The following is a 23,891-nucleotide window of genomic DNA, read 5'->3' on the forward strand; positions in this document are numbered from 1 at the left end:
TCCTTCACATTGGGCAGTTTTGCTATTTTCAGTATTATTAATAATTTTGCCTCAAATATCCTGTGCATTGTCTGTCTACATTCCTCATTAATTCATTAGACTAAATTGCTAAAGATTAAGTATTAAAATCCAGAATACTATTTGTATTTTCTATAAGAGTCATTGCTGTGTTGGAGAGCAGGGATGTCTGAGCATATTTTCTCTATTTTATGTAATATTTTTCTAGAGCTATATATTAGACACAGTAAAGTACATAAATCACAGGGCTGGTGAATTCTCACAAAGTGAATACACTAGTGTAACCATCATCCAGATCAAGGTCATGATGATGGTAGTGCAATACAGCACCATGCCAGGTACAATGGGAGAAAGAAGGCACAGAGAAGAGATCTGCCTTTCATGTACACACGAATAAATTATTAGTTGTATGACTGTCATGGAGGTCCAGACATTTTAAGGTTATAGGATGTTGGGTAAGGAATTTTTAAGTGGGAACTGTTGTATCAGGGAAATAAAAGAACAGCAGTCTCAAGTGCCAGGGATGGGAGGGATAATACTGTCAGAGTAACAACCAAGATTTGGGGCAAGAATAAAACCTGAGATGAGAAGAGAGACTTCTTGGCTTGGCTTTACGGTTATCACCTTGGAAGTCTTTCTTAAAGGCAAAGTTAACCATATGTATTCTCTGAGTACCTATTATATGTCTAAAACTGGGGAAGGTCCTATGCAAGTAGGAAGACTAGAAGAGTAGTGACAGATTAATTTGAGGTTGAATCCTGGTCTTCCTACTTTCTGTCCAGGTGATCTGGAACAAGAGATTTAAATTTTCTGTAGCTCAGGTTTTTCATTTCTAAAATGGGAACAGTGATATGTACTTTGCAGAATTGTTATCAGTATAAAATGAATTAAAGCATGTCAGTGTAAAATGAGTTAAGGAATGTAGTACCTGACAATAGTAAATACATGTTAGTTCTTCGCCGCCCCCCCCCCCCCATGATACAGATTTTTTTTCTCAAGAAATTTGGTCTGGCATGGTGGTTCATGCCTGTCATTTCAGAACTTTGGGAAGCCAACATGGATGATTTGAGGTCAGGAGTGCGAGACCAGCCTGGCCAACATGATGAAACCCCGTCTCTACTAAAAATACAAAAATTAGTCAGGCATAGTGGCAGGGGCCTGTAATCCCAGCTACTCGGGAAGCTGAGGCAGGATAATCACTTGAACTTGGGAGGTGGAGGTTGCAGTGAGCCAAGATAGCACCACTGCACTCCAGTCTGGGTGACAAAGTGAGACTTAATCTAAAAAAAAAAAAAAAAAAAAAAGGAAATTTATAGTCAAGGTAGTTAAGATTAGGGCGAGAGAACAGACAGTGCAATGGGTAGAGATCCTGAGTAGTTAAATATGAAGTGATGTGGTCAGATAAGAGAAACAGTTGTATAAAGAAGGAAAATATAGGTTATCCTTCATCTGCTGTGCCTGTATTTCTTCTAACAAGAATTTATTCACATATTAGCCCACACACTGTACTTAAACTAACTAATTAACTGTAGATGTCAAGATCTGTGAGGCTACATGCATTTTACACATTACCTAATGTTCAGCTTCGATTCATTGAAGAGACAAATATCAGGTTCTGCTAGATATGAAATGATAATGAAAATTATCTTATTTTGGATACTTTGGAAGCCTGCTTTGTGTTTTTCCTCCAGAGTCAGTATTATATTAATGTCCTATGAATTTTCAATACCATTTACTGAGCAACTATTAGATAGAAGTAATAGTCTTTTTCTCCCTCTTATTAATCTCTTTTATTCTTCTATTTAATCATTAAGAAATATAGCCTTTTATAATAGTCACTAATATGTGACTATTTATAATAGAAAATAATATGATAATCAATCATATGCACGTTGATATAATATGGCACAATTTGCCAGAGATAAGTTATACAGAAGGAGGAAATAAGAAGAAGAAGAAGAGCAAGTTGAGTGTTCTATGGTTTTGTCAGTTTTGTCCCTTCCAATTTGCTAAAGGTTATGTGTTTTCCTTTACTGCAGTGAATAGGCCAGGGGAAGAAGCTTGAAACAAGGAGGTCCTGTTATATGCCAATATTGATCTATACCAACTCTAGATGAAGCTGAAAAGGTTCTGGGGTAAAATCCAAGGACACAAGTAATGGACATTTAAGAATCACTGCATTTTCTTTCTAAGTAAGAATGTACTTTCTAAGTAAGAAAGTCAAGCTTTATATAATTCAAGAGGATCAGGAAGGTAAGAATAACCTAGGGAGAAGAGCAAGGAAGTGGGATTCTAGGAGAAAAGGTGTTTTTTGTTTGTTTGTTTGTTTGTTTGTTTTGGCAGGAGGTGTGACAAAGATGGAAAAGAGAAAGTAAGAAAAAATATGGGTAACCCCACAAGAAAAGCAAATACGAAGGTCAAATTGGGTGAGTAAGAATAAGTGCATGAAATAAAGAGGGATGAACAAACAGGGGGTGGGAAATTTTCAGGGTAGGAGAAAAAGATGGGAAACTTGAAAAAAATGGGAATACGGGAGAAAAGGGTATTAGTATTGAGCTTTGAAGGAATAGTTGAGGGAATTATAGAAGGTCAAATGATGGAAATGGGCGCAGCTTGAGAGGAAAAAAAGAGTCACTGGGCGAGGATGACAAGAAAGGCAAAATGATGAGGCTTTGCCTTTGACTCTTGAACTGTGTTTAGTGAAGCTAAAGGCACAAACTTATTAGGCTATAAAGTGAGGTAAAGTACTATCAAAGGAGAGAGACAAAGAGTACCTCATATCAATTCCTATTACAGTTCTTTAAGATTTCTGTTTTATGCAAGGATCTCACTTTCTTCCCACCTCATTCTATAATGTAGTAGTATTCTAACACTCATGTACTTCAAGGTACTTGTGGGAGAGAACATTCTGTAAGAATAACATATACAACTTATAGATTTCTTATTTGTAGCACATGAGGAGTTCATTAAAACACACAAAAAATAACAAGACAAAAAACTCGACCACCCCGCTCCCCCTCACCCCGCCAAAGCTCATTCATGGGTTCCGTCCTTTAATCTCATCCATTTACATAAATGTGAAACACCTGACCAAGTTTTCAAGTAATTTGTCACTCATCTTACCTCCTAAGGAAGACTATGTTTTCATTTAACAACAAATAGGCCAGGTGCTGTAGCTTATATCAGTAATCCCTTTAGAAGGCCAAGGTAGGAGGATCGCTTGAGGCCAGGAGTTTGAGACCAGCCTAACATACCAGGACCCTTGATTCCACAAAAGACAAAAAGCATTAGCTGGGCATGGTGGTGCTCACCTGTAGTCCTAGCTCTCCAGGATGCTGAGGCAGGAGAATCATTTGAGCAAAGGAGTTCAAGGTTACAGTGAGCTGTGATCACATCACTGCATTCCAGTCTGGGCAACTGAGTGAGAACCTGTCTCTATAAAACAAATGAACAACTTAACAACAAATACTTGTTAACAGATACTTAATTTACTATGTGCCAGATATGTACGCCAGGCACCTGAACAACATGAAAGTAGAATTCATCATTTTCCTCTAGCCATGTCTATTTGCTTGTGTACTCAGACAGTTTGGGGACAAGGAGAGGATTGCAGTGTTGTTGATGGTGGTGAAGGTGGAAGGATCATCCCAGGGATAGCATTATTAATCCCATATCATAATAAGGCCTGAGTGAAAAGACCCTTGACCTGGCAAAAGTGTAAACAGTAGCTACAACTTTGCTGTCCCTAGGGCCCAATGTTTGGCTGAGGTGTCCTCACTTAGGGTGCGTGTGGCCAGACCTCTGTAGTAACTCAGAGCAGCAGCAGGAGAAATAAGGAAGTGGCACCGTCTCGGGACCTGAAAATCAAGCTAGAAGATCCCTAATTGTTCATCTGTCATCAGCACATAAACAACCCTTTTCTACTGGTACTCAGACAAGGCAGTCTTGCTTGAATGCATTACTTGCTCTAAAGATCTTAATTTATAAAATAATAGACCAGGAATGGCGGAAGGGGTGTGTGTATGTGTTCATATGTGTGTATAATGTACATCTCTTCTTTGACCCCCTTTGGTTTCCGGTATTTGGGTTATTAACTAAGCTGATTGTGACTGCCCTCTACATTTATTTAAATAAGAGTATTTTAAAAAGAAACTTAGCATAGGCCTTGGCTCAGTTATAGCGCCTGTGTATAAAAGCACCCAAGGGGTTTACATGGCCAGACTTTTCACGACTTCTGTATTCTTGGCTGGCGTCCCTTCTCTGAAACCTCAGCTGAGGAGGGACCCAACTGTAAGAGATTTCTTTTCTGTGACATTTGCTATTTGTTGCTGGCTCACTGTTTCGGTGGGGGAGGTGTCATGCTAAAGTCTGTAGGGGTAGTAGACCATGCACTTTTTGAGACTATTACTCATCTCTCTTATGGAGAATGTCACCCAGTGTCACTTCCCCCAGTTTTTGGTGTTTTAGAGCTGGCTAAGTCCTTGTCACTCATGCAGCAAGGAGCAGACTTCAGAGCTTCAGGCAGAGAAAGTGGGGGAGGAGGCATCTCGCTTTCCCTCCCCCTTTCTTTTCAGCCTTTCTGCATTTAGGTGAGCCTTTCTGGCTGTGTGTCCCTTGAGGAGTGTGGCAGACTTGCTTTGCCCTTTAGCTTTGTGGTGAAGAGTCTTTTGCTTATTTTAAATAATATGACAATCTTCCTGGGCTGTAGGGCTTGAGAAGGTGAACTTGTCAACAGAAATATCTGTTGGTTTCAGTTTCTGCCTATTACCCTGTGAAACCAAGGCACGGGGTAAAATTTCTCAGTTTTGTTTTCTCATATTTCAAGGTCTTCATATTTTACTCCCAACATTTTAATGCACGAGAGCTTTCTATCTAAACTGTGATTTGCGCTTAAGTTTAAACTAAATGTTTTCTCTAGATTGAGGTGGATCTTGGATGACCTATCCCTTTCCTCCCCATGTGCAGTGGCATGCCTCAGTCCCACAGAGCCGCTTTCCCTATGATAGGCTAGGTCAGGGGACAGAAGGCTTTTGTATTCAGCTATGTATGTGGGACACTGGATTAGATAAAGTTGCACAGCTTTCTTTGGGAGTCAGTCAACACATATCCATTATTGAGTCCTCTTATATGCCAGGCACTGTGTGGGTGCTGCAGACGTAAGGCCTCTCACATCTCTAGGATCACCGACTTTTATTTTATTGTGTAGCATCTCTTGAGTCTGGGGTGCTAAGGAGCATGCTTTGGGAAAGCCTGTCTAGCTTGAAGAAGAGCTAATCTATTATTTTTAAAAACCCTAGGAGGTGATTCTATAATGGCTTTTTATATTCTCTTCATGGAGGTTTACTGTCTAGAAGACCTTATGTCTAATTCATATATTATTCAGGTTAGGCTAGCTTAGCAAGGCAACATGATTGAATGCAGACAAAGGAACTATATAGTCCTGGCTCTGTTACTCCATTCCTCTGTCCCCTCCATGTGACCCACACTTCCACTAGTCTCAGTGGGTCTGAGAACAAATCTGAGAGGCAGAGCCACATTAGTGGCTAAGAGCTCCAACCTCAGACACGTGTTCAAAATTCTTGCTGCCTCTAATTTACTGGCAGCTGTGTGTCCCTTGAGCAAATTACTTATCTCACTGCCTCAGTTTGACCTCACAGGGGGTTATTTGCAGGAATTAGATGTGATAGAATATTTTAGAAATTATCAGTATGCCTAGCACATAGGAAATGCTTAACAAATGATAGTTACTATTATGAAAAAATATCTTCCTCCTCAGATGAGCTGAAATTTTATAGCCCATTACCCCATTCACCTGCTAATTTGGGACTTTGAGCACTCACAAATTCTCTTCATTCTCCTCTTCCTCCCCCTCATCAACACTTTGTAATTGAGCATCTACTTTGTCATGAGTCATGTGTAGTAAAAGCATTTATTTGCATTATGGCTTGCAGTCCCTCATCCTTTAAGCCTCTGCTGAATTGTTTTCTTCTGAACAAAGTTTATTTTAATCAAGTTATTTAAAATTGCAAACTTCTCCTCCCTGAAACTCCTAATCTCCCTCGCCATGCTCTCCCCCACTCCATAGGGCTTACTTTCTAACATATTGCATATTTATTTACTCTATTTATTTATTTTTTGTTTGTAACCCCTTTTAGAATACGAGGTCCATAAAGACAGAGAAATAAACATTTTTTTTTAAATTGATGCTTTCTAAATTCCAATCCAGTGCCTAACATATAATACATGCTCCATAAGTATTTGTTCAGCAAACTGGTGAATGTCATTTATTGAGCAATAACAAAAAAATTGTGACCATAAAAACGCTTATTTTTGCATATAAAGAAAACAATTTCTCTTAAGTTATGAAAATTGCCTAAGGTGATAGTAGGATTTGGAGTCTGGGTTTGACTTAATCTGATTTGAGAGCCCAATCCTTGATGATTTTTCTCCACTATCCTTGTCACGTAGCTACGCTTGGGAGTTTTCAAGAAATGTTTCCTATGTGCTCACAAAAATCTCATTCCTGCCACACCTGGTGTTAGATGGCAGAGCTGTGTGGTCTGTGCCACAGGAGGGAGAAGGCCTCTGACTTCTTCATGTTACTCACTTTTAGAAGGGCTCCAGAGAGGTGGTGTTTGTACTATTACATTTTCCAGAGTGTTACCTGAGTCTTGAGTGTTACTTTCAGCCGTGAGCACATAGGCTAGATGAGGTGTGATCTGAACACCTTTACTTTTTAAAAAATCTTTACTTTCCTGTAACAACTAAGGTTTATAGCTCACCACTCTTGTGTGAATCTCTAAACAGTGTATTGTTCAGCTTTTGGGAATTTGAGTGCTAAGCGTAGATCTCGCTGTGTGTGGAAAGTGTGACATTTCCCCTGTTGAATGACAGCTTCCAGGAGATGATAAACTAACCGGTCTCTGGGCCATGGACTGTCTTTAGTTTTCCTGAGAGTTTATAGGAGCCTCTTGGGGAAGTCAGTGGGCATGATTACAAGCAAAAAACATAAGAGTCAGCACACTTGGGACATCTGGTGAGGCTGATGGATGGACCAGGCTCTGGGCATGTGAAAGAAATGTGGCCAAATAGAGTGGCTGCTTTTTATTTACTGCTTCTTATCTCACCACCACCTCTCTGCAGGCTTCAGGAGCAGGGCAAAGCAGAATGATTGTTTGATATGAAAGAAATGTCTTTAGCTGGCCTAAGCTGAAGGGCAGGAAGTTCAATCAGCAAATGGTCAAGATAAGCCAAGGACGGGTAAGAATCTGTACCTGGACTCCTGGCATATTCTGTACTCAAATAAAAAAGATGGCTCAGTTGACACAAGGGTCTTAGTGAAGGTGGCCCTCACCATAACTGTTTCTTGCATTGCATTATGTCAATTTACACTGGTTGGCTAGATTCCAACTTCCTGCCTGGAAAGCAAGGGTCTTTCTACCAGTGTTCTGAAAGCAGAGTTGGGGAAGCCGGCAAGAGTGTGATGCATTTCCCATGCACAATGCATGGTCTCTCCCTCTTTGTGTTGGGTCAGTTACCTACGCCCACAACTGTACATGCTGCCCCCTAGGTCCAGGGACCCTTTTTAGAAAACCAATCTTCAGGCTGAGGGCGGTGGCTCACACCTGTAATTTCAGCACTTTGGAAGGCTGAGGTGGGCAGATCACGAGGTCAGGAGATCAAGACCATCCTGGCTGACACAGTGAAACCCCGTCTCTACTAAAAATACAAAAACTTAGCCAGGCGTGGTGGTGGGCACCTGTAGTCCCAGCTGCTGGGGAGGCTGAGGCAGGAGAATGGCGGGAACCCAGGAGATGGAGCTTGCAGTGAGCCGAGATGACGCCACTACACTCCAGCCCAGGTGACACAGCAAGACTCTGTCTCAAAGGAAAAAAAAAAAGAAAACAAATCTTCAAATTCTACCAATGTGTGAAAGGGAAAATATGAAGAAGATAAGGGAATCGGGGATTCCAACTGCTACTGAAAAAAGTCCTTGCTTGGTCCTTCTTATTCTAGACAGCCCTTTCACCCCACTTCCAGAGATGCTGAGCCCTCAGTTCCTGAGCCCCTTGAAGATTTTCTAGTGTTAATTGGGTTGGTTCTTCTCAGCTTTGTCTGCTGTCAAGATGAGATTCAGCCTTCTCAGACCTGCTAAGTTAGTTTGCACTTGTCCATCTGCTTCTAGCTGAGAGACCAAGTTATGTTGCTTTGGCCTTTTCTCCTATTCTAACTGTTCCTGTGGATTTGTGTGTTTTGAAAGATTCCTTTATTTTTGCTTTTAAGAGGAAGTAAAATTAGATGCATATCTTAAATTTGCCACCTTAACTAGGAAACTCTGAAAAAAACGTCTTTCTTTTCTTCAGAGCTGACTTGATCCTTTTCAGGAGGAGCCATCTGTTGGCTACTGGAGGAAAAAATTTCACAGTATTCATTTGGATTTAAATTAGTTAAATCTGATCATTTAATCCATTCCTTTAAGTAATGCTCAGACTACAGGAAGCAACAACAACGACAACGACAACTGTGTTCTCTCTGACTGCTCCACTATTCTGTTTCTCTCAAAGATGGTATCCAGACATCTGGATAAGGAGGTCTGAGGGGAGGATTTGGGCCCTCTGGGGCCCATGTTCTCTGGACTCTGGGTGATGTTTGTGTTTACCTGTTTGCTGTTTGCCTTCCTGGTATTTTGTTGTGAAGTCAGTGGCTGGTCTCTTGTTGCCCCGTTTCTCTCCTGGCTTGCTCAGAACCTAGTAGTGTCCCTTTTGCTGGCCTGGCTTAGCCCTGTCTCCCACTGGCTCCAGGCCCTGGGGGCTTCACTGTGTCCTTCTGCTAATTCACTGACTCCAAGGTCCCGCTCAGCCTCTTCAATAAGGCCACTGCCACTGTGGAATCGGCAGCTCGTGGCTGGATCTTGACTCATCCCTGATACCTCATGGGAACCAAAGGTTACTTTGGAAAGCTGAACTTAAGAGGCTTCCTCCACACTGAGCTTCCTAATTGATGTTGTCATATACCAGGTTGGTGTAATTATTCCCCAGATGCCTCAACGGGGAGCAGGCAATAAGCAGCTCCTCTTGCCCTCAGTTTTACTCTAATGCATTCCCCAACCCATGGGTCAAAGCCTGGAATGGGGTCAATTGGAATACACATGATTAAGAGTCTTGCTCTCCTGCCTTCTAATTTTCTCTGTTTTATTAAAAGTTCAAGGGGGAGTGGACTTTCCTTTTATTTCCAGAGTCATACCTTTGAGCAGCAAGCCTCACGGGGGGTTTGCCATCAGAGACCCAGGGATCTATCATCTCCACACGATGAGCCATGTCTGCGAGTTGGGTTCTTGATGTGGGATAATAAAAGAGTTTGGAAATATCCTCTGTTAGAATATTGGCTTCAGAATAATTCTGTTTTGTACATCAGAAACTGAATATTAGTGCATTTTTTCTCTTTGCATATCTTTTGTAAAATATCCTGGTATTTTCCCAGAAATGAACTTCTTAGGCTGACTTAGTCAAGAAAAGCAAAAAAGTGGAACAGGTATAATTTTACAAAATCTTACCCACTGCATGTGTGATGTAATCACATTGATGTAGTTTGAAAAGAATCAGAAACCCTGGGGCTGGCTAAGCATTCAGTATTTAGAAAATGTTTTGGACTATGGGACTCTGGTTACTGAAGCTGACACAATTCCAGGTTTTAGGATAGAGATGAATTATCTGAATATTAGCTGTGTGAAGTAGGGCCATTACTTAACAATCCTCCGTTTGTAAAGTTGGGTTGTTAAGATGATTAAATGAGAGGTTTGTAAAACATTTATGCTTTAAAAGGTTTATAAGGTGTTATCATCACCACTATTGATATCATTACAGTCGAACCCTGAACAACACACAGGGGTCGGAGGTGTCAACTCCCCTGATGCTATGCAGTTGCAAATCTGCATTTAACTTTCAACTCCCCAAAAATGTAACTATTAATAGCCTACTGTTGACTGGAACCCTTAACTATAACATAAACAGCCATTTTGTACTGTTTTGAATTTTGTATGTTATTAATATATGTATTATATGCTATATTCCTACAACAAAGTTAGGGAACAGAAAATGTTAGTAAGAAAATCATAAGGAAGAGAGACTATATTTACTGTTGGTTAAGTGGAACTAGATCATCACAAAGATCTTCATCTTCATTGTCTTCATGTTAAGTAGGCTGAGACAGAGGAGGCAAAGGAGGAGTTGCTCTTGCTCAGGGGTGGCAGAGGTGGAAGAATATCTCTGTATAAGCGGACCCACACAGTTCAAACCTGTATGGTTCAAGGATCAACTGTACTATTCAGAAGAAGTCCACTGCCTTAATTTGAAACATTTCAAAGCTTAGGTTATTCTAGTTTTGCTGATTTAGAGCACTCCCATTCGCCAGAAGCATCTTTGGACCAGCAGATTAAAGATTCAGGGAGCAGCCAATGCCTTAAAGATTTTTAGAAATAATTAAAGACAGCATTAATGAACACATGGGCAGTCTGACTGAAGATGCCACCTTGCATAAACGTGGCCCAAACCTTGTCAACTTTGCTTTGTTTTAACAGTTTTACATTTATGTAAAGTCTTAAGAGTTGGTGACTCTTTTTGATTAAGTGGGGTTAATATGGATGGAGAGTGCAATAACTTCTGTAAACATAAGAAATCATTTTTTAACTCTTAGCTAATTCAGCAAGATAAATAAAATAATGAGCTTGATTTCTTTAACTTAAAGCATTTTTAAGGGAGTAAGAATGCTAATTTTTTTAAAAAAATATTGTTGGGTTATGAAATCTTTTAGTGACGTTTATGTCTTTTTCCCCTGAAAACTTCACATTTTCTTTAATGACATCTGTTATTTTTATTATCAGAAAAAATGATAGAGAAAAGCAAAATGACAAAAGATATTATAGAATTGGGTTTTATATCTTAAGATAATAAACATATTCTAATTATCACCTTAAGATTGATCCTTTGTAGGTGTGCTTTCTGTTTTACCAATCTGTTTGAACTTGCAGAAATTAAAACTTTCCTGGAAATGGCTTAAATTTAAACAAAATATCATGTTAGCCCCAAGGCAGGATGTTGTTGCTAAAGATTAGTTTAGAAACAATGATCTCTGTGTATTGCTGTATTTCATCAATATTTTTTACTGAAGACCATTTGACAGGGATGCTATCCTTGGGTTTGAATGAACATGGAAAGATTTTGTATGTGTTTTTTGTTGTCTGCTTTTTGTATATATAATCACTCATAATGTATAAAATATTCATAAGTTAAAATATAAGGAACTTTTGAAAAATTAGGCAAGTCATCTTTGCTCTCATTATCTGCAAAATAAAGAGAGGCTTTCTAAAGCTCTTTGAGCTGTAGAATTCTCCTTCTCTGGGAACTCAACCCAGTAGCTAGCTCTAGGAGGAAGCTGAGAAAAAATGCTATTCTCAAGAGTAGCCACATGGTGGTGGAATAACTCCTCACAAAAATAGTATTCAGCTTCCCTGAAAGCAAAAGGATTACACCCCGAAATTGAGTCATTCAAGGATCCCAGGAAACACATGATGAAACGAAGAGAGGAGCCAGCTCTGCGTGCTTCTGGGTCCCAGTGAAAAGAGAAACATCATAATATTCCTGTACAAAAAGTAGCTAGAACTCTACTTTGTGAGGCAATTCATGAAACTTTATTTCCCTTCTCATCTTGTGTTTGAAAGATATTTTTGAGTATTAAACTGTATATTTGTAATTAAATAAAGACCCTCATTTACTGTGTGCCTCTGCAATCTTTATTCCTTTAGCCTCAGTCAGCTATTTCTTGGCCTTGCATCCCCTCTAGCTGTGCCCTAATTTTTCTCCTTTCGTTTTCAGCTAAGTGAACGTATTCATGACTGTAATTCATTTACACTTCAACACATCACAGTTCGGAGTCTAGACTCACTTCTAAAGGTCACCAATGAACTTTGTATTGCGAAACCCAAGGATGCTTTCTCAGTCCGTATCTTATGCCCTATCTTAAAACCCTCTGGTTTACTTTCTTGTCTCCAATCTGTCCTGGCGTTCCTCCTGCTTCTTTGAGTCATTTCTTTCTGGTCTTTGGGGGCTCTTCCTCTTCTGTGTGTCCAGTAACTACAATACCCCAGGTTTCCATCATTACCCCAAAGTCTTCATTTCTTTACATACTTTGCTTGGGGAATTTCATCCCTGTATTGTTCCATTTGTCATTGGAATGACAATTAATGTCAAACTTAATCTTTACCCTAGAACTCATAAATCTTTAGCTTGATATGTCCCAGAGGAATCTCAAACTCAACATATCTGAAACTGTCTTCATTGTTATTCTCTGTTCACCAATGGTTCCTTTATTTTAGCTTAATTACTGGCATCACCATCTTGTTGCCCAAACCAGAGATTAAAGAATTATGTAAGACTTCTCATTGTCCTGGGCCTTCTACATCTCGGCAATCAGCAAGGCCTAATGGTTTTAGCTCATAACTATTTTTTTTAATCTGTTTTCAGGCCCATTCCCGATAACGATGTCCCTACTTCGGTCCTTGTCCTCTCCTTGGAGCATCACAATCTGTAGTTTCTTTTCTCCTGACTGGCTTCCCTTAAATCTGGTCTCTACAATGTACGGAGCACGCTTTTTCTAAAAGCAAAACCCAGTCATTTAACCTCCTTGCGTAAACATTTTTAATGGTTCCTCATCATTTACAGATTAGAGTACAAAGTTCTTAATACAGTTTACAAAACCCCAAATGCCTGGCTTAGCCTCTCCCGTCACTTCCCGTCTCATCTCTCACCAGTTCTTGTTTCACAATGTTATAGTCTGATGCTACCAGGCTTCTAGTTCCTCACCTCCTTCCCACTGTTTATGTCTCTGCATTCATTTATTTTGTTCCCTTTGTCTCATATTTCTTTCCCACTTTTGTCTTGGTAGCTCTCACTCATCTTTAACATTCTTACCACATGATGTCTCAACTAGGAATCATTCCTTGACTCCTCAGCTAGACTAAATGCCCATCCCTCTCATTCTCACAGCACTGTGTTTGTCTCCATCTTAGAACTTGATAGCTTTTAATGCAATTGCATGTTTATATATTTTACACCCTCCAAAAGGCAAGAGTTCCTTGAAAAGAGAGATCACATCTATCTGTTTTTCTTGTCCCCAGTTCCTAGTCTGGGGCTTAGTGCATAATGAGTATTCAATAATTTTTTGTTGAATAGAATTTAATATTTTTGAGGCTTAGAGTCCCTGAGGGTGCTCTATGAAGTCTACTCCAGTTCTAAGAAAACTAAACTGTGGTTTTAGCTGGGGCCAGCTTTCTGGAAAAGACTTGAGTTGTGCCCTGAAGAGTTAGTTTGTTTGAGTTTGGACTAATAGAGGGAAGTGAGGGGTATAATCAAAGTTGGATGAGCAAAGGCACGGAGGCTTGTGTGGAGGATAGTGCAGAAACAATGTTAAACAAACGTGTTTCTGAAGTGGAAGAGTGAAATAAGAGTTGGGATAGGGAGAATCCCGCTTATGAGAAATCTCTACTGAGGGACTGGCAAATTGGGGGCTTGTTTCCATAAGCAGAAGGAAGCACTCAAAATTCTTGAACAGAGGAATGACATTTTCAGAGCCATGCTGCAGGAAGAGTAATTCAGCACAGGGTACACAATGAATTGAAGTGAGAAACAGGTGGGAGTCAGTGAGTCCAGTAAAAGGTGATGGCAGTTAATTAAACAGGTGCCACATCATGAGGCCTTAGACAAGCATGGCAGCTGCGTGAAAAAAGGAGTTAATTTTTAAGCCACTGGAGGAAAAATTAACAGAGACTGATTGCATGTGGTAATAACAGAGAGAGAAGAGTCATGACATTTTAGATAAAGCAGCAGAAAGTTAGGGATACAATTTGCAGAGAGAGAAATTATAAAGGGCAGGATGGAATGTGGGACAGCAGCTGAATTTGGTTGGAAATCTTTGCATTTGAGATGATAAAACTTCACAATATTTAATATTTAGTAGGTATGCACAAGGGGTGCTATACACATTGGAGTGGTAGATGAATGAATGAAATCTTAGAAGGATCTGTCAGTAAAATGAAACCATAGTACCAGTTTATAGAGGGGTCTGAGTTAAGGATAGTGACATAGATTTAGGAAGTATCAGCTCAGAGTTTTGAAAACTGCTGAAGTGCATTCACCTCTGAAGGAAGAGATAGCAGTGAGATAAGACACAGTGGTGCTTCTATCTTTCAGGCAAACAGAAGAGGCATTGAAAGCCAATGAGGGTGTAAGGTCAGCTAGGTACAGATTTGTTGCTATAAACCTAAATAGACTATAACTCAGTTGCTTGCTGTCTTAGCCCATTTCGTGTTGCTATTACAGACCATCACAGACTGAGTAACTTGAAAAGAAATTTTGTTTTTCATATCATTCATTGTTATTTTTATTGTAAAAATGCCTATTACAAAACAAATTCAGAAAATATGGCAGAATAGATTTTTTTTTATTTTATACTTTAAGTTCTGGGATACATGTGTAGAACGTGCAGGTTTGTTACATAGGTATACACATGCCATGGTGGTTTGCTGCACCCATCAATCCGTCATCTACATTAGGTATTTCTCCTAATGCTCTCCCTCCCCAGCCCGCACTCCCCAACAGGCCCCAGTGTGTGATGTTCCCCTCCCTGTGTCCATGTGTTCTCATTAACTCCCACTTACAAGTGAGAACATGTGGTGTTTAGTTTTCTGTTCCTGTGTTAGTTTGCTGAGAATGATGGTTTCCAACTTCATCTATGTCCCTGCAAGGGACATGAACTCATCCCTTTTTATGGCTGCATAGTATTACATGGTGTATATGTGCCACATTTTCTTTATCCAGCCTATAATTGGTGGGCATTTGGGTTGGTTCCAAGTCTTTGCTATTGTGAATAGTGCCGCAATAAACATACGTGTGCATGTGTCTTTATAGTAGAATGATTTATAATCCTTTGAGTATATACTCAGTAATGGGATTGCTGGGTCAAATGGTATTTCTTGTTCTAGGTCCTTGAGGAATCGCCACACTATCTTCCACAGTGGTTGAACTAATTTACACTCCCACCAACAGTGTAAAAGTGTTCCTATTTCTCCACACCCTCTCCAGCACCTGTTGTTTCCTGACTTTTTAATGATCGCCATTCTAACTGGCGTGAGATGGTATCTCATTGTGGTTTTCATTTTCATTTCCCTAATGACTAGTGATAATGAGCTTTTCTTCATACGTTTGTTGGCTGCATAAATGTCTTCTTTGGAGAAGTGTTTGTTCATATCCTTCTGCCACTTTTTGATGGGTTTGTTTGTTTTTTCTTGTAAATTTGTTTAAGTTCCTTGTGGATTCTGGATATTAGCCCTTTATCAGATGGATAGATTGCAAACATGTTCTCCCATTCTGTAGGTTGCCTGTTTGAGAAGAAATTTCTTTGTCACATGGTTCTGGAGGCTGGGAAGTACAAGAACATGGTGCTCGCATCTTTCAAGGGCCTTCATGTCGTGTCATTTAATGGTGGAAGGCAGAAGGACAAGTGAGGTCAAAGCAAGAAAGAGCAAGAGGGGGCCAAATGCGCTTTTATAATAACCTATTCTCATTCACTCATGAGATAATGACATTAATCTATTCATGAATGTGGAATATTCATGGCCTAATCAGCTTTTAAGGGTTCCACATTTTAATATCATCACAAGAGCAATTGAATTTCAACATGCATTTTGGAGGAGACATTCAAATGATAGCACTTGCCTCTTAAATAGAATAGAACTATTTAAAACAATTAAAAGGAAAATTTCTAATCATGAAAAATGTTTTAACATAGATGGTATATAAATAGCCAGAATATACGAATGTTTCTTTAGGCCAATAAGATAAAAATGATTATTCCAATGGAAAACTTGGTGGGGGCACAAGCAGGAAATTTCTAAAACAAATATTAAAGTCTAAGAAATATGCAGAAAGCTATTCAATTTCACTGGAAATAAAAGAGAAATTAAAATAATAAAGTTTTGTTGCTTAGCAAATTGGAAAATTTTTAATTAAAAAAACACTACTCATCCTTAACAATGGTATGGGAAACAGGTACTTGGTGGAAAAGTAAACTTATGTGACAATTTGTTAAATTCTGGACAACAATTTGGTGATTCAGTGATTTGGTTCAGCAAGTCCTTGAAAATTATCTTAAAGCAATAATTGCTTGGCACCAATATTTAGATATAAAGATGCCTATTTCTGCTTTACATTTTAGTTATATAAGTCATAACATAAACTCTCTCTAGCTGATAGTAGTAGTTATTAATAAAATTATTATATTCATTGAATTGTATTTAACTTTTATCCTAAATATCATGCATTACAGTTGTCATAACTGTAGCATATTTCTTATGCTGCTATACATTGATTCTTTTCATTAATCAATACTTTTATTGATTAATCTATGCCATTTAGCTCTCCTCTTTTACAATTGTGCTTGCCTTCCTTCAAATTTCCTGGCCAGCATCACTGTTGTTGAATTTCATTTTGATGTGGTAGACTCTCTGGTCTCCCCTCAGTGTTTCATGAATATCTCTTACAGTTCCTTATAGTGTCTTGCACCTCAATTGATTGCTCATGAATAGATCATTTTATGCTTCTTTAAACTCTTAAACCCTTGAAAAAAGTAAACATGGTTCAAAAAATTAATAAAATAGTAAATAAACTGTCAGAAGTACACTCAAGTTTTGTAAACTTTTAGTGCTCCATATTAAGTTAAAAATAGGTGACTTGTTTAATTTTATATGTTTTGGAAATTCTAAATCTACTTTTAAAAAATATTAAGTTAATAGACACTTATACAATTTTTATAAACAGTAAATGAACTCATCAACTGCCATGGTCAACATTTATAAATAAATTAGTTAACACCAGATGTTAGCATTTTCATTTGTTGGGTGATCATATGCAAATAACTTCCTTCTGACCCTCAGAAAGTAGTCCTAAGAGTCTTCTAGAGAGTGATAGCTAGCTAGCTAGCTAGCTAGAAACTATTTGAAAATAATGGGGGAATTGATTACATACATTTTAAATGCATAATAAAATAAATCCTGTTACTTTTCTAACAAACACAGAATGAACTAAGTCACTGCATATATTAGTTTTTGCCTTTTTGACAACACTTTTGTTTCTTTGATATTGACAAGAAGCAGAAGGGACATAGAAGCATACCAAGTGTTCAGGTTTAGTTTAAGTTGATATGAAGTCTCACATTGCTTCTCATTTTTATGGAAATTGATTTTTCTCCCTAGGGCAATGACATGTATTAATATTTAGCATAAAAAGCACTGAAAAACACAGCTTTATTATTTTCTGCTGGAAAGCAGTGGAAACATGTAGTCTTTTATAAATCTTATTGGAAGTGAGCCACTGTAACTTAAGGAAATGTGTTGTATTTCACAGGTGTGCTGGGGTAGACAAAGGATTGCAAACCACTTATCCAGGGTTGAAAAATCCTTGAGTTCTGTGCAGCTGCTGCCACTTCCTGTGTTGATTCCAAGAGAAATATAGAGATCCTGGTAATGCAAAGCATGTTGTATATTTCTATAAAACTTTTGGTATAAACCCCAGTAGAGTTATTTGTTGAGTTAATTGGGCTCCTCTTTACCTAAGCCTCAAGCAAAGTGAACTCTGCCCCCTGTCTTTTTTCTAGCCCCCTTTGGCATTGGCATCTGAATAATTTCATTCTCAAGACCAGAGGAAGAAGTCTGAGGAGGTACAAGTTAGAGAATGACTTCTTAGGATCCAGCACATCTGTGGTTTAACCTGCAAACCCCAAGGGAGCATCCTCAGCCACATAGGAGAAAATGTCACCTACTTAGGCTTGAGGCTTTAATGTCTTGGTCATATCAAAAGTTCTAGTTCCTGGCACCTTAGATCTGCTTGTGTTTTTGAACTTAATCTAAAAATGATGGGTGGGGGAAATCGGAAGAGGCCAATGTGTAACAATTGTTGAGAGACAAGATGAAGGCCACGTAGCATGGTGATCAAGAGAGCACTCTCTGCTGTGGTACTGAACTGCCTGGGTTAAAATCCTGTTTCTGTCACTTCATAACTTAGTCAAGTTACTTAATGACTTTATGCCTCTGTTTTCTCAAGTAGACTTGTTTGTCCTAACCACACTCAATCAGATTTTGAGCATAGATAGCCATTCTAGAATGTTTTGGTCTGATTGGTCAGTCTCTCCATTTAGAAAAGCTACATGATATGGGCAGTTAAATTATAATCAGAAAGTTACATGGAACACATAAAATCTGTTTATAAGTAGATTACATGGGATGCCAAACTTGATGGTCAAATGCACTCATCATCTCTTAAAATAAATATACAGATTTGTAGATCAGAGGGTCATCTTTGCTAAATAGTGAAGAAGACACAAGGAAAATGTTGCTTTTTGGGTTATGCTTGTCTAGATTCTAAGCAGTCTGTTTCTCTTCCATTAACAGCTTCTACTTTCAGATAGAATAAACTTTACTTTTATTCAGGCTTATTAGTTGCAACTGCACTCTACTCTTGTTTTCCCTGAGTCTACATGCTATTTTCTTGATTCAATTTAGAGGTCCCCAAATTTCAGTCACGCAATTACAGATACTCTTCTAGAGCAATGCTACTCGAATTTTAATGTGTACAGAAACTACCTGGATATTTTGTTGAAATTCAGAATCTGACTTAGTAGGTCTGGGGTGGGGCCTGAGATTCCGTATTTCTAAGCTCCAAGTGATGTTGATGCTCCTGGCCCATGGATTCACTGTTAGCAGCAAGTTTGTAAATTATCTGTGTGGATTCTAATGACATCCATTGCCTATAAACTTTTCCTGATTTTACATTTGGAGAAAAATATAATCTCTAAGTTCTTGGAGTCCATATGGAAAATGCAAGTGGAAAGGGAAGTGGAAAGAGGGAGGGCGTAATTTACCATTCTACACAGGAAACTCACTTCTCTGTGTACTAATAGCAAATGACTTACCTGATCATCTCATATGGCTATTAGGATGTTTGTGGGTGCTTTATAAGTGTGAAGAGATGCACAGAGTGACTGGCTATGCACCTCTTAATAAATGCTGCTGATTCCTGGCTATGTAGATTGTCCATGTGAGAAGAAACTGGAAGCAAAACGATGACTATAATTTAGAGCATCTGTACTTGTCTTTTGATATGGGCTTCCTTCGAAGTCACTACTGTTTTCTGCCTGTAATGTCTAGGACAGAGTGCCACTCCCAATGAGTAAGTTTTCATCCTTGGTTTTAGCTTCTCTGAAGGTTGACTCCCTGTCTCTGAACAAACTGCCAAAGTGTAGTTTTTTAACACCAAAATTTCTGTTTGAAGTCAGAATGTCTCAAACATGTCTTCTATATTTGGTGAAAAATCTGTTTTTCTTTTTCTACCTGATGGGGTAATAGAGAAACAGGTTTGCTTTATTTACATATAGTATTTTTAGGGATTGTTGTTGAATAACAATTATAATAATAATTACCATGTTTTGAGTTCCTACATTGTACTATGAACTGTTACGTACTTTATATACATTTGGTTTTTTTTTCCTAATCATTAGAATAACCTTGAAAGTAAGGATTTTGTATTGCTCGGGACATGTTCAACTAAGTTGCAGAAACAAAGAACTGCTAAAATTTCAGTGTTTTAGCAAAACAAATGTTGATCACCCTGTCATACAAGTCCAATGCTGGTCAGCAAAGATTCTTCATCTTACGAAACCATTATCTTAATTTGGTTCTGGGTCTTAATTTATAAAGATGACTGAGTGATAACATGGAATGGTCAATGCCATTGGAAGAAAAGCGTATAGTTCCCCAGGTCCTCTGGAAATGGGAAGTACAGGGCACCACATAGGACCACGTGGGGAAGCACAGAGTCAGTCAGGAGGCAGAAGCAGGCACGAGGGGAAGGTCTGGCCCAGAGGCTTCCTCATGTTTTCTCATGGAAAGGCAAGGCAGGGCAGGCGAAGCATCTTAGGATTGGATAGTTGGAATAATGTTGGGGTGCGCTGGGCTACTAGAGGTGGGTTCTGGGCCCTAGTTTTCTGGCACCCAGCCCTGGGTGATTTAGGGCAGGGAAAATTGTGGCTCGGTATGTAAGAGTTAGATAAAGAGAGCAGTAGGAGGTATGGACTCAGGATTGTTTTGTTTGTGATTTGATTTTTTTGTGCTGGTAAAAGCTGGATCGCAGGGGAGATGTAAACAGCTTTGGCCATTAGTTGGCCTGTGATTGATGGATGTCACACAGAAAAATAAAAAATCTAAGAAAATACAGAAAACTTCTCAACACATGGCCTCTGAGCTTACCGTAGCAGAAGGAGAGAGAGTTGGAGCTCCCAATGGGGGTATTTTAGGAATTAAATCTCCTTCTTCATAGCCCAGTTCTCCTGGCTCCAAGCTCACTGCAAGGAAGGCTGAGAAATGTTGTCGTTTTGCTGTCCAGGAAAAGGAAAATAAGATGGGATTTGGTGAACACATCTATGTTGTCTCTGCCACACTATAATTACCTCCAACTTGTAAAAGAGTAAACTGTGGTTCTGATTCATTGTGACTTAGCCAAAGTATTCATTTTTCAAATGGCAGAGCCAGGGCTTGAATCCAGGCATTCCAAAGTGATCTTCTTTCCCTGTGTCACAGGACCTTTGAATTGAATATAATAATCCTGATTACGATAGATAAAATAGGCCGACATCGTATTTTATAGATTCCTAATTGAGAAGGAACTCTGGATTATTATTAGTGTGAAGGCCATTAGATAGTTGAGCTAAGACCTTAGGATCCAGTGTGTTCGGATTAAGGTCTGACATTCAGAGCATTGAATACAAAGTAAAGTGTCTGACTTTTCAGTTACATTATCAAAAGTTGAAGATCAACAGCCAGGGTGATTAAAACAGCTGGGTAAATAACAGTTAACAAAGTTTTAAAATTTTTCTCGGAAGAGAGGTATAAAGAGCACAGTCTTATCCCTAGCAGGTACTTTTTGGTGGTAAGAGTCTGAGCCACCATCCTCAGGGTCACCACCTCACATTCTTGCCAGTGCTACCTTGATAAGATAATGGGGAGTCACCTTCAACTGAGCTGATGGTAAGATCAGGGAAGGTACAGTCCAACACAAGTGGTGCAGAAAGTCCCCAGTTTTTACCACAGTGAGTTCCTGGAAGCTATGTCATAAAGCAGACCATTATGAAGTGGGTCGTATTTTGCCAAATAAATAATGCCACACATTGGGTGAGGGATGTGCTACTGATCAAAAACTAATTCTCAATTAAGTCAAACATATGAGCAGATGATTTTTGAAAACAAGAGTATATAAACTATACAATTCTATTATAACTTTAAAACAGTAATGCCAGCCTTTAGATTGTATTAAATGGACACAAACATAGAGTTCACATTGAATTTGAATAGAATTTCAATAGAGTGTGTCTATAATACATACATCTCTACTGTTCTTTAAATGTGACTGCTATTAATAATTTTATTTGCAACTTTAGAATATAAAGTTTTGTTGATTTTATCCAGATGGCTCATATCTCTTTAAGAAAATATAGTCTTTCTCTTGTCTTCTTCTGCCTGAGGAGGTCTGAGGTGAAATAAATGTGTGTATATATATATATATATATATATATATATATTCAAATATATACATATTCATAGCTCTGTGACATTCCTAATATTAAGTATGCATTTTCAGAATCATTCTATGGATATATTGAGTAGAGAGAGAGGTATACTTGGAAAATGTGCACCTGTCCACAATAGGGTCATCTATCTACAACAAGGATTTTCTACAATAGAGAAATGGCAAGGATTGACTCTGGGCTTAAACCAGTTCAAAAAAAATGAATAAATTCCTCCCTTAGGCTTGGCATCAATATACATGAGATGGATCTTGTTTCAATTATTGGGTCTAACTTCCTTCATAATTCATAGAAAATATTTCATTAACTCAAATATTTCTACATTAAAACCATCTGCTAATAATTCAGCAATTCCACTCCTAGCTATATACATAAGAGAAATGAAAGTTGTATTCTCCAAAAAATCTGTTAGCATTACTCATAACAGCCAAAAAGTGTAAGCAACCCAAATGTCCATCAAAGATAAATGAATAAATAAACCGTATTATATCCATATAATGGAATATTATTTGGCCATAAGAATAAATGAAGTACTGATACATGTTCAACACAAATGGGCCTTTAGAAACATCATGCCAGCTGAAGGAAACCAGTCACAAAGGACTAAATATTGTGTGGTTCTATTTATATGAAAAGTCCAGAACAGGCAAATCTATAGGGACAGAAAGTAAGTGAGTGGTTGTGAGTGGCTGGGACATAGGGTGGGTGGAGGTTGAAATTAAGGCTATGAGATATGGGATTTCTTTTTGAGGTGACAAAAATGCTCTAAAATGTATTGGAATGATGGTGGCACAAGTTGGTGAGCCACTGAATCGTACGCTTTGAATAACTGAATGTATGGTATGGGAATTATATGTCAATAGAGCTGTTAAAACAACAACGGTTCCATCCGCTAGACAGCTCACCACCTCAAGAAGCAGTGAAAAACTCCTTTTCACATCATATGTCCTGATTTGGGGACCAAAAATGTGGAATTTTTAACAGCATTCCTGATATTCGGGTGTGAAGGAAGGAAAACATATAAATGACATAACTTCAGCTCATACAGAGTTTAAAATATTGTTGAAGTGGTGAGAATTACGTCAAGGAACACTTGGAGAACACACTCCCACTTGCTATCATCCTTATGACTTTTTTTGGCTCTGGTTGTTAGGTCAGAGTATTATTTTTTTTTGGTCCAAAGTGATGCATTTTTGATATATTCATTCCATAGATGCCTATAAGCACCTGCTGCATTTCAGATACCATGCTTATAAAGGAGGACTGCTGTTTCATCTTCTGTCTCTCCTCAAAATGTCATGGTCCAGGGCAATAATGGAATAAACGCCAAGGCTACCTCTTCCAGAAGTATCATGGATGCTGGAAAGGGCTCTGTGATGAGACTCAGGAGGCCTGACTAGTTTGGGCCTGACTACCCATTGCCTCTGTTTTCTTGGGCAAGTCATTTATCTCTGAATCATAGTTTACTTTCTTTGTAAAATGAGAGGGCCGGTTTCTCTCATGTTCTTTCCAACTCTATATACTATTAGGTTGCATAAGATGCTGATATTGGTCATTTTAGAAAGCATTTTCCCCTTTCTGTTGCTTTTAAGGACAGAAAATGAATGCATCTAAAAAGAGAAACTCTTCCTATAATTTGTTACACAAATAATGTGCATTTGCCATGATGATCTGAAACCCCAAGGTTTTATGGTAAGCAGTTGTTACCTTACCTCCTACTTGAATATGTGTGAGTAAATTGCATGCAGATTTGAATAGTGCTGCTGGGAAGGCAATTTCTTTCTCCTCCCAGATAGTATTAGGATAGTGTCCTTTGCCTATTGTGCTACATTTATTTATAATTTTAGGAAGAGGAAAATTAATAATGAAACTTGAATAATTACCCATCAAATGTTACCGGTTTCCACATACCCCATTATTGAAGACTCATTTATTTATCTCTTGCCATCTGTTGGCATTTGATCAAAAACCAAAAGATGCAAAAATGAGTCATGGCTTACTCTCTCTCAGTACCCTTTACCTTTATGGCTGTGAGTGAGAGAGAAGGTGTGTCATACCCAAACCCACTGATAGCCAGTAACAGAGGAAATGAAGGGAACTCTTCAAAGCCCAAAGCAAGAATGTGCATTTGTTGTGGTAACTACCTTGGAAAATGAAAGTTTGATGTTGTTTTCCTGTGATAACTATTT

The 23,891-nt window shown here is 38.6% G+C and overlaps 1 protein-coding gene across 5 annotated transcripts in view; it reads left to right on the forward strand.

Moving 5' to 3' along the window:
* LOC105484432 (uncharacterized) overlaps window positions 1-23,891 on the forward strand; it is a 334,675-nt gene that overhangs the window by 83,957 nt on the left and 226,827 nt on the right. For all 5 annotated transcript variants that reach the window (XM_071075681.1, XM_071075702.1, XM_071075682.1 and 2 more), the window contains exon 7: window positions 2,362-2,444. In XM_071075681.1, coding sequence (XP_070931782.1) covers window positions 2,362-2,444 — 83 coding nt within the window. The remainder of the gene's footprint in view (window positions 1-2,361; window positions 2,445-23,891) is intronic.

This window comes from Macaca nemestrina, chromosome 1 (assembly GCF_043159975.1).
Source record: "Macaca nemestrina isolate mMacNem1 chromosome 1, mMacNem.hap1, whole genome shotgun sequence".
In the NCBI taxonomy this organism is placed as follows: domain Eukaryota; kingdom Metazoa; phylum Chordata; class Mammalia; order Primates; family Cercopithecidae; genus Macaca; species Macaca nemestrina.